General features: G+C 38.2%; 1 protein-coding gene across 16 annotated transcripts in view; it reads left to right on the forward strand.

Moving 5' to 3' along the window:
• The window catches only part of PPP2R2B (protein phosphatase 2 regulatory subunit Bbeta), a 504947-nt gene that overhangs the window by 379456 nt on the left and 113126 nt on the right, over positions 1–12365 (forward strand). For all 16 annotated transcript variants that reach the window (XM_032250318.1, XM_032250325.1, XM_032250313.1 and 13 more), the window contains 3 exons: positions 1805–1902; positions 4814–4979; positions 11266–11378. In XM_032250318.1, the coding sequence (XP_032106209.1) occupies positions 1805–1902; positions 4814–4979; positions 11266–11378 (377 nt within the window). The remainder of the gene's footprint in view (positions 1–1804; positions 1903–4813; positions 4980–11265; positions 11379–12365) is intronic.

The raw sequence follows: 12365 nt of genomic DNA on the forward strand, positions 1-12365 counted from the left end.
CATAAATGAAACTTCCAAACTTATATCTGGAACTTAGTAACCATATTGCTTATTTTGTGTTTCCTTAAGGTAGCATTCATTGGAGGAGTCTTCTTGAAAAAATGAACTAGATTTCCAGTTAAGAGCATCAGTAATGGAACGGGATAGTCTATTCCAAATGAAGACTCTATAGACTAGAAGTCATAAACTGATGATCCACAAACTATATTCGGCCCACAGATAGATGATTAATTTGTTCATTCTCATGGCAATGAAAAAAATACTCGCCAATATATAAACTTTAAGAGATTTTTGCATAAAAGTCTGATTTCCGACTTCCTATGTATATTTTAAAAATTAGAACATCAGGCAATACATGCAATATTTCATGCCCCCAATCAGCTTAAGCTGAATAGCCACTTTCCCCTTTAAAGGAGACATAGTCTTTCTAGTTGACCTGCTTTACTTCATCTATGTTACTTCGTGGCCCTGTAGGGCTTTGAATTTGCTATCTATGAGGTCAGTTATCTAAGAAACCAAACAAGAAATTGAGAATTGTTCTTTTAAATATGTCTAGCTTGAAAGTGACCTAGGTTTATGCCTTATTTTTATTAACTTCTATGCAAAGAATGACCATGAGGAGCATTTTCATACATGGAAAAGGACAGTTATATGTGAAGTGGAGAATTTTACACTACGTACCTGAACAAATCAGGCATAGAAAGAAAATCCTGAAATGATGATATAAAAGTAATATTCGAGGTCGGAATTACTCAGGGGTAATTGCCTTAGTTTTCCACCTCACTGTTTCCCCTTTGCTTTTCTTACATAGACATTATCTCCAGAATGTTCCTGTCAAAGGCCATAGTCATAATTCCCCTGCTTCTTTTTTTTTTTTATTTTAACTCATTTGTACTCTTAGTAGCAATTGTTGGAGCCCTGCAGGGGAATAATTGTGGGGGAATTAACCTCTGACATTTTTCTAAAAATAGCCCTAATAAATCCAATCATAGGTAATTTACCTGTCCATGTTCCTCTGGGGGTAACCAGCATGGAAAAAAGACTTGGCAGGCTGGCATTCCTTCGGCAATTATCTGTGATCTGAGTTCCTGGTGCCTGTACATTTTCTCCGATTAGAAATACAGAGTACAAATTGCCCTCACTTTTCTGCCCTTACGACCTTGTTTTCTCAGTGCCATTCTCCCAGGGTTGAAATAAGCCATGCTCTTCCAAAAGGATGTGTTGCACTCACAAGAAAAGGAGGGACATGGGTCAAGCTGGAGCATTCCTCAGTTCCTTCCTTGAATTCGTGCCTGGCAGAGTTTTCCCAATGATCTCTTTGTGCTCTCTTCCTCCATTTTCCATGTCTGAGCTTCAAGTATCCTCGCCTCGCTTCATCACAGCCCCCAGCCCTGATGTGAACAGCCACAACTGCAACCTGTGTGGGGAAGATTCTTGGCATGGTGTAAAGGCCATGGGTGCACAGTGTTTGTGGTTGGTAGAAATTATCAAAGAAAATCGCCATTTCCATCAGCCATCATGAAGCTAGTTTTCTCTTACTTTAAACAAAAGGGTCTAAATGCGCTTTTCCCTTTTATTCTCTCCAGATGTTTCGGGAGACTACAGTGCAGTGTGGGCATCTAGGAAATTTATTTCCCAAGTGCCACTTCTGGTGGCATTTAAAACCTAGAACATAACATCCTTGTAAATTCCACTGCAGAGACAAAGCCCTAAGCCCTTAAATGCACAGAAAAGTATGTCTATTATCTGTCCTTTCAAAGTAAGTGTGCAGTTACTTAAATTGCCTTTGTCTTCTTCTTTGCAGCTGACATTATCTCTACGGTAGAATTCAACCACACAGGAGAATTACTAGCGACAGGGGACAAGGGGGGTCGGGTTGTAATATTTCAACGAGAGCAGGAGGTAAGTGGTGGTGAATGCAAAATGCCCATTTCTTCTCTTTTTAAAGGAGGCCTCCTACTGTTCCTTAATCCTTATGTGTCTCCCTTAACCCTGCTACTTCGCTTGAAAACTAAAAACTGCCTAAAAGTCATTAACATCAACATTGAGACTCATAAAATCCCCATTAAAGAGAGCCTTTTCTGGGCATTGCCTTATCTTTCTAAGCCTGGATGTTACACCTTCAAAACAACTTCACTTCTCACGTGGGTGCTTGTTGAGCGTAACTCCACCTTTTTCAGTGGGATCTGTCATAGAGCCATTGAAATTCAGTCTCCCTTCATTTCAGGTCCTGCCAGAATACATAGGAGGAAAAAAACATAGTTTGTTTCCCAACAGATGTGAAGAGGACAACTTGGGTCAGGAGAGAAGAAAATGATAGCTCGCCTCACCAAAGGGAGTAAAAGGCCACAAACTGGCATTTGAGTAAAGCATATGATACACATCACTGTGTCACTACAGGTGACACAAAGGGCCCTGGAGCTGAGTGCTACATATAGGATCATTTCTGAGCAAGAGTTCTAACTTCCAGTGACTCTCATAAGCTCATTTCTTCCTGAGACATGAGTTCCACTAGGAATTGTTTCCCTTTTTCATATAAATTGAGTTTTTTGGTGTCTGCTTCTGTTTGACAGCATGGAATTATGGCCCAATTTGATTTCCTTGGCCTCCACTGGCATGGTCTTGGAGCTTCCAGCAGGCCAGTCTGTGTTCTAGTAACTCCCCCATCTGCCACTGCTTGCCTCTGAGATTCACCGGGCACTCGGGAAGCATGAGGGAGGCCCAGTGTGAGAGAAAGGTTTCACAAGAGACTTCCCTAGCAATTTAAAGCCTGCTTTGTGCCTCAAAGCCATTTGCGTTACGCCTCCCCTCAAAAAAGGAAAGCCTCATTTAGAGGTGATATATTTGGTAATTGCACATTATTTGCAATTAATTTCTATAAGGGCATCGTAATCCCTCGGGATTCTGTATAAATTCAAGTGTTCAGTATTAAATCAGGCATCCAGCCTATTCCATTGGCCCTGGAAACATGAAAATGTGGTTGGCAAGTAGAAACTAATAGCTCTTCGTGACCTGGAATTTTTCCTGCTTTTCCAGAGCTGCCTAGTGCTAATTGGTCTGGCACATACTACACACACTTGACAGTCTGATTTGGATGGTAGCAAATCAACACTGTTATAAATTTATTGTTAAGGTGGACTGGCTCTCTCTGCAAATAAGCAGGAAAGTACCAAGTATGTCAGGATTTAAAGTCTTTTGAACATTGATTTTCAAACCTCCTTTTCTAGCTTTTCCTTAAAAAAAAAAAAAAAACCCAATTAGGTTCGCAGTGATGATAAAGAGGAACCAGAGGAGCTATTTAGCATAAATTACCCAAGGCAGCATGTTGCCAGTAATATTCTGCTCTACATTTTCCATTAGCTATTTATAGGTTTCACCTATTTTAATTTAGTGATCTATTTGGGAAGTCTGATTCATTCGTAGAATGATGGGGGATACATTTTCTAAAGCAGGGTAGTTTTGTTCAATAAAAAATAAATATCAGTGAGGATAAAGAACCTGCAGTTAACACTTGTTAAGCTTTGTGGCCAGTCTTAGGATTAAAATGAGCACTAAATCTGAGAAACATACCCATGTGACATCATCTAAGGGAGACCTGCTGTTGACTTCGGTGGGTGAACTCCAGGAGTGAATTCTCAGGAGGCACACACCCAGAGAGTCCACACAAACACATTTCACACCCAGGGTTCAGCACTATCACCAGTTCGTAAGCTGAGATTTGGGTTTGGATGTTTTATATCCACGTAGGAATATACATTTGAAAATTAAGCCTTTTATTAAGAGTCAGGCTTTTATAACAAATATTTCTTAAGACTCCGATTTGAATTTTTGAACAGTTTTTCAAAGCCTGCATCTTGAAGCTCTTGGTAAGAAGGATCTAAAATACCTGAAATAAAACCTCCCTTTTCGTTTTCCTCTTCTCCTTTCTTTCATATCCTGTTTTTTCTCCTCTCTCCTTTTCTTTTCTTCCCCTTTCTGCAGACCCTTGCCCTTGTGCTTAATTTTCTCATCATGTATGTAGTCCCTGCTGTTTGCTCACTGTATAATCAGTGCTAGAGGAAAGCCAAGAGGTAAAGTCTCATCATTGCTTAATGATGCAGGTAGCATCCCTGAGCTACTATCTGCTTTGTCACTCATATGGGAAAAAAAAAAGGAGCAGGGGCATATCTGATGCCCAAATCGGCTCCTTATGAGCTGTGAGACCTTGGGGAAGTCATTTAATATCTGAACCTCTTTCATCTATTTCCTTGTCCCACCTACTTTAGAGATTTCAGGAGAATCAGGTGAGATCTTAAAAGGCGAATGAAAGTCGCAGATGCTACAACTTTGAACTCTCTGTAAGGGGTCAATATAAATATTTATGAATGCCACTGTGGGATGGCTCACTCTGGAGGGTGACTGCAGCATCTGTTAGGGTGCAAATAGAAATTCTATTTATATTGATTTAAAAATTTTGTTCTATTTTAATATATTCCTATGTATATATTATATATGCTATATGATAGTACAGAAGTTCATGTGTATAATTTTATATATGTATACATAGTATATATATATTTATATGTGTATATATTATATATGCATGTATATATTTTATATATAAATGTGTATATATATTTCATATATGTGTGCGTGTGTGTGTGTGTGTGTATGTGCGTGTGTGTGTGTGTGTGTATTTCAGAGGTGCCAGTGACTATCATGGCCCTTCCCTCATCCCACCCCTAATGACTAGGCTGGGAAAAAAGGGAGTTGGTGAGTTTTGCAGTTGGCCAGCATGATTTAATCTTTTGTGTATTTTTTTCCTTTCCTACAGAGTAAAAATCAGATTCATCGTAGGGGTGAATACAATGTTTACAGCACATTCCAGAGCCATGAACCCGAGTTCGATTACCTGAAGAGTTTAGAAATAGAAGAAAAAATCAATAAAATAAGATGGCTCCCCCAGCAGAATGCAGCTTACTTTCTTCTGTCTACTAATGGTAGGTGGAAGTGACTTTTCCTGTTTGGTATTTTCAGAGATGCAGTCAGCCAAACTATATATTTCAATCTCTCTTAGCCTCAGTTTTCCTTTGAACCGTGCAGGTTGTTGAAAAACTTAGAAACTAACATTTACAAGATGCTTAGCAGTGTGCCTGGCACACACAGATTAGGCCCTGACTAAATAGTAACTATTGTTTTTAAAAATATCAAATTTATGGCCCAATTATGTGAGGCCCATTATCTGCAGTTTTCAACTATTGCAGATTATTTGCAGGTGTTTTAGGAATGCAACTTCCTGTCTTAAGATTCACTGAATGTTATTCTGGGAATACATTTCAGGATACTCAACATGCTGTCTCTGTGAGGTTGGCATATTGAATAGAAGTTATTAATCCCTGAATATATTTTAGAGTCTGTAAAGCAGATGGCTGTGTGTCTCTCTGACAAAAATTAAGCTGTAAGATAGGAACACAAGTCAAAAAGAAATAGGACATTTATCAAAAAACTGATCAAGAAAGGGTTATCTTCCCTATCTCCCTCCACACTTATACCCTTTGTTGGATGAGAAGGAGTTGATATAAATAGGTCAGAGAGAGAAAATGTTGGATATTGAATACAGAGACAAATTACATAATCACTGGGTAAGTCTTTATATATGGGAATTACCTAACCTCTAGGTTCTTAAATCCTTGCTAAAAGAAGCCATCTCAGCTCAAAACAACTTGGCATAAAGTCATATGTTAAAGGGTGCTAATTGAATAGCATAACAATTAAGAGGATTCGTATTTAAAAATTAAACACCCTTTCCCAAGAAAACGAGCTGGAGAATGATTCATTTTATCTTGTGAGTCTATGAGGAATATACATTTTAATTTAAATTGAGAAGGAAGAAGCAAGATATTTAAAAAGAGAAATGTTCATATTTTCAGTGAAAAAATACAGTGTAAATGATGTGATCAAACATACATGAATATTTTTAAAGATTGGAAGGAAATACACCGTAAGGTTCACCATGATTAATTTTTGTACAGTATGGGTAACCTGTAAATTTGTTCCTTTTATCATTATAACTTGTAAAGTTTTTACAATGAGTCTTATATTAATCTTATGGAAAAAAGGCGGAAGTTATTTAATGCATTTGAACCCCAAATCTCTCAAATATAAAGCCACTGTAGAAGTCTAAAAAACGACAATTCAGAAGCAGCTGGTTTAGGGTTAGCCAAGCATATCCCATCTCCTCATGACCAGATCTCTCCTCGTCTGTTTTTCCAGGCTCCAAGTAGTTTGATTCTTTCTCAGAACTATATTTATTGTTCTGTCTACATTTTGCAATCGGATTTCTTGGAAGCCAAACCACGTATTTTAATTTTACTATTTAAGTTTACTATTTAATCTTTTAATTTTACTATTTAAGTTTCATTAACAGGCTTTGCAGATTCAACACTACTCAGAATAAAAGAGACTTCTGATAATTGTGACTTAATTACTTCAGGCAGAGGAAACATGTCTAATTGTCTTCTGTAGCTAACTAACCTTATATTATGAAATTCAGCCTATTGATTATTGCAGTGAAACTCAAGGACTTACTAACTACTTTGTTGGGGGAGATGGGAAAGAAATCAGTGAAATGCAATGAAGATTAATTATATAGCATAATATTCTGTTAATTGAGTTTTTAAATAGTTTTTTGATTAACAAAGATATTATCTTCCCATTTGGGATACCATTTCATATGCCAACAGCATCTCAAAATGATTCTTCTAAGAAAAATTCCCATGTTCTTATGTAATTTTCTTTTTTATACTAATATTGAGGTTGAGAATCCCCCTTAGGCCAAATAGGTTAACACGCAAAAATTAATGGAAGACAATTGAAATTACTGTACAAAAGAGAAAATGAAGATAGATGATAAGATTGTGTTTAAAAGCTGCCACAAGTGATGATAAGCTACTCAGAGAACCAGTAAGAAGAAAGAAAAAGTCATTACTCATATTAACAGCCACATGTTCCTTCGACTCTTTTATTCACAAAGCTTCAAGACACTGAGTCAAGAAAAATAGTGTGATAATAAAGTCAAGAATGACTCCAGGCAACCCAACCATAGGGAATTGGATTGAATTCACCATCAATTATCTTTAAGAAAATGCAGTGCTTATCTTATTATAGTGGGGAACAGTTTTTACTTTCTGCTAGAATATATTTTCAACCTTACAATTTTAATAAAAAATAAAACCAACATTCTATGGTGAATCTAGACTCTCAAATTATTTACCACATGAAAACACATTGTTTTACCTCATTTTCTACTTCCACTTTAATACCTACAATGAGAAGGGGAGGTATACTGAATTTGTTTTTCTTGCTATGAAATTAGTACACGTTCATCGTAAAAAAAAAAAAAAAATACAGAAAAACATAGATAATAAAAGTGTTCCCATCCAGAGAGAACTACTGTTAATGTTTTTTAAAGAAAAAAGCAAAAAGGCATGAATAAATCTGTTTCTTTCTTAACAGAAATAGGATATATTCTGCAAACTCTTTTGTAACTAGATTTTTATTAACATAACATTTAATAATATGAATATCTTCCCAATTGCTAAATATTCTAAAATACCGTAATGACCACATAGTATTCCTTGTATGATTCTTCTGTGCTTTACTAGTAAGCCTCCTACTATTAGTCCTTTAGCTGTTAACAAATTCTCACTATTATAAATCATATATACTATAATGTTATAGTATACATAACATATTCTATCTCTATAAATACATTTGCAGGGATATATGTTGGTATAAATAAATATGACTAGGCAAATGCATACTATAAACTAAGTATGCCATATTATACTTACTAAAAACAATTATATAATTGTATACATCAACATAAAAAAGAATCACAAAATTTTATAATAGTTATCTCTATGTAGTGGAATTAAGGGAGGTTTTCTTTACCTTTATGATTATTTTAATAACCATTCTGTGTGCCATTTGTATAATAAAAAGAAGGAAATAAAATGAGAAAATAACAAATCTATATATGCAATATTATAGATTTGTATTCTCCCCCAAAAGTACACAGAGAAAGTACTATAATGATTTATGCAAAATATTGATGACGATCATCCCTGACTAGAGAGGTTGTAGGTGATTTTTATTCTTTATGTTGTACCCATGGTTTCTCTGTTTCTCTGTATAGCAATTTATCATTCATGATAAGAAAAATATACAGTGTTAGCTTTGCAAATGGGATAGGATGCATTCCAAACCCAAGCAACGAAAAGTATTTGGTATTAAGATTTACTGACTCTTGGGATGCTCTAAGCCACAACTGATGAAGATCTAATCACATGACTGTATAAATATGGCCCATGCTCATTTTCTCACCCTAAAAAGCAGTTCAGTATGCAGCAGGATCTCCTTTTGCTCCAGCACAAGCCAGGGTGACTGCACAATTCAGAGCACACAAATCATACACTTAGCAGCCTTGCCAGTGTGTCAGACATGAGCAGCCCGAGTGATGCCCAGATACGAGAAAACTGGGCACTTATTTGCTGCTGAAAGCCCACTTCACAATGTGGTATATTAAGACCTCTAAGAATAAGGCATTTGTTTCTGGCAGCTTCAAGGCAAATGGAACTGTGATCCACATATCCTGCTTTGAAGATCTGTCCCCCTGAAGGCATGAGAATTGAGAGGTGATGGCAGGAAGTCAGGTGAGGAGAAGTGGAGGAGTGAAGCAAGGGGCAAAAAAGGAAGGAAATCCCAGAGGGACAGCTTTTCTCCCCTGACAGTGTTTACAGAGAAGAAATAGTATGTGCTGACATCATCAAGGGATGAAGCTAAAGCTGTCAGAGCAACATGTTATTATGGCAGAATAGTTGCCCAATTTGCTAATTCTGATAAAAGCTGTCATTTGTGGACCATTATTAGAAGCCTCACACTGTGTTAAACACTCTACATGCTGTGATTTATTTAATCCTCATAACAGCCCCATGAGAAAGACACTATTTCCCCAGTTTACAAATAAAGAAACTGAGGCACAAAGAAACCATCTTTCTTTGTAAGAATGAACTATGTAGGATATACTCATACTAAAAAAATTATTTTTTGCTTATCTGAAGTTCAAACTTAACTGGGTGTTCTGTACTTTTTTCTTGCTAAATCTGGCAGTCCTGTTTGTTGCTTAAGAAATACTAGTTATGGTCGGTTGTGATGGCTCATGCCTGTAATCCCACCACTTTGGGAGGCAAAGATGGGCAGATTGATTAAGGCTGGGATTTCGAGACTACCCTGGGCATCATGACAAAACTTGTCTCTACAAAAAAAAATAATCACTGGGTGTGATGGTGTGTGCCTGTGGTCCTGGCTACTCTGGAGGCTGAGATGAGTCACCTGAGTCCAGCAAGTTGAGGCTGCAGTGAGCCGTGACCATGCCACTGTACTGTACTCCAACCTCGGTGACAGAGTGAGACCCTATCTCAGAAAAAAAAAAAAAAAAGGAAGAAGAGAGGGAGGGAAGAAAGGAGAGAAGAAGGGAAGGAAGAAGGGAATGAAGGAAGAAATGAAGGAAGGAAAAAAGGGAGAGAAGGATAGATGGACGGACAAACGGACAGGCTAGTTATGTACTTACTGTGTGGGAACCCCTGTCTTTGTCCATGTGGCTGTTGTCAGAGTGGGGATTAGGCTCAAGGTTGTCTGATTCCAAAGCCTAGCTTGTGCAGGATAGAGGAAAATACAAAGAAGGCAACGAAGTTTCTGCCTTCCAAAAGGTATGTTAAAATAAGTATTAAAAAATGTACATTGGACCTGTTAAGGAAAGCCCACCAAGGCATGTGGCCGGCAGACATGATTCGTTTGGCCTGAACATGTCCCTTTAAAAAATGGAATTAAAAGCCTGCATGTGAGGCAGGCCATTCCAGCTTCACAGATCCTTTAGCCCTTTTTACTGATTTCTTTGGCCTGCATGACCCCTGTAGAGATGGGAGTGCTCATGGGAGTTCTGTAGAGATGAGGGTTCTCTGTTTCAATGCTATGGAGAATGGCCGGTGTCATCAAGTCGTATAAAGTGCTGGGGCAGTACAAAAGTAAGAAAGATAGTTTCCAGCTGGAGACTCCATAGAGGCGCAAAAGGAAAGGAGCATTTTGATGTATCTCCTTACTGTTTTATTTTCCTAAATATTGCTAGAAATATGCACTGTGTAAGTAAATGAGATTTGTTCATTTGCCCTACTAATGTTTATTGAGCAGCTACTATGTGTCAGGCACTGTATTGGGTGCTGGTGGTACAGTGATAAACAGAGTCTCTACCTTCAACAATGTTATACTCTAATGAGAGAGACAGATCGTTATTTGATAAATAATCAACCAATTGTCAGGTAGTAAAAAGTATGATGAAGAAAAATAAAGCAGGAGAGAGGAGATAAAGAAAGGTTCTGAAGACAGCATTTTTAGGTAGGTTTTACATAAGCCTCTCTAAGGTTGGGATGCAAACAGCAAGAGCAAAGTGAAGGAGCAAATTACATAAAAAAGATGGTAAAGGGCTTTCCTGGCAGAAGACATAGCAAGTGCAAAGGCCCCGAGGCCAGAGTGAGCTTAATGTGTACCAGGAGTGGCAGGGAAGCCATGTGGCAGGACCACAGTGAGTGAGCAGGGAGAGGGTGGACAGGGAGATCAGAAAGTTGGAGAAAGTGGAGAGGGCAGGTCATCAAGAGCTTTTTAGGACATGGTGAGGACAATGTGTCAGTGAGGTGGGATGCTAAAAGAGATAATTAACAGCACGTACCTCCAGAGTCATGATTATTAAACCAATTTTTCATGTAAAATGCTTAGTTACATTGTAAGCTCTGTGTATGTCACTTCTCTTATTCAATGTTCTATAAATGCTTCTATTGAATGAGCTAAATTAAAGTATAAGCTATAGATTTAAGAGCCCATTGTTGGGGAAAAACATTTGTCTCGGTATATGTTTTTGTTTTGAAATATTTTGTTTTGAAGTGTTCAATAAATGCTTTTATTGAATGAGCTAAATTAATCTATAAGCTATAGATTGGAGAGCCCATTGTCAGGGAAAACCATTTGTCCCAGTATAATATATGTTTTTGTTTTGAAATATGAGCTCTGCCTTCAAATGACATGGGAATTATGCACAGCAGCCCTTTACCTGAGCCAGCTTCTGTAGCAATTCTCTCCATACTTACCTCTTCCTCTCCTAACTGCCCCCAGGAAAACTCCTTTAGAAGCTTGCTTTTCACTGTAATTCTGATTTGATCTGGTTGCCCACTACAGATAAAACTGTGAAGCTGTGGAAAGTCAGCGAGCGTGATAAGAGGCCAGAAGGCTACAATCTGAAAGATGAGGAGGGCCGGCTCCGGGATCCTGCCACCATCACAACCCTGCGGGTGAGTGCACGTGGCTGTGCTGGCCACCACAATCAGGGGCAGGTCTCCTAAGGTTGGCCATGTGCTGATTGTTACTGTAGGTTGCAACTGTAATGGACCGGTGAGGTAGAGGTCTCTGCCAATAGGCAGAGACCCAGCCTACCCCAGTCTCTCTCTGGTGGCAGATGGAGGAGCAGGAAAGGTGCCAAGCCCTCTAATGACTACAAATCCATGTTTGTCCCAGAAGACTTGCCCACATGGCCACTGCCAGACGTTACTATAATCTTAGCCTCTGTTGTTCACATTATCTAAAATGTCTTGAGCACTTCTGTACTCAAGGTACGGGAATGAGAACCTAGATGGCAAGTTGCAGTCTTGTGATTCAGAACACAAACTGAATTATCTGACAGACCTGGCTTCAAATGCTACCACTTACCCAAATGTTCCACTAGTCACTTAACCTTTTTGAGCTTTCAACATGCAGGTTATTTTTAGTTTCTCCATCTGCAAAACGGCGAACATAGTACCTACTGTTTATGGACTTACGAGCAAGAAATGCAAAAAGATAGAAAACGCTTCCTCTATGGCTGGTCCTCAATATATGGTCTCCACTCTTAGTCTGAGTAGCTTCCCTCCTGCTCTTCAGAAACACATAGTCTGATAAAGAAAGAGGATTTGTAAGGCTAATATGGAAATGATTATGGCATTAAACATAGTAAGAGAAATGCACTGTGTTGGAGAATTGCAGTTTGATTAAAGGAGGAAGAAATTACCTGTAGTTGTTGGAGACCAGAAAAATTCTTATAGGGAAGTGGCATTAAAAATGGATTTCTCAAGGTGAACTTTCAAGGGAAGGGTCTATAGATGTCAAGTAAAGTGGTTTAGGACTGGATGATGAGTTTTGTTTTGAACACGTTCAATGTGAGCAGTAAAGCAGCCTCATGTTGATATAGCCGTAGCCCCAAAGGACTTGTAAAACTGTGTAAAATATGTGATTTCAGACACCAG

Source organism: Sapajus apella, unplaced genomic scaffold (genome assembly GCF_009761245.1).
Source record: "Sapajus apella isolate SASKATOON/1434 unplaced genomic scaffold, GSC_monkey_1.0 scaffold71, whole genome shotgun sequence".
NCBI lineage: Eukaryota > Metazoa > Chordata > Mammalia > Primates > Cebidae > Sapajus > Sapajus apella.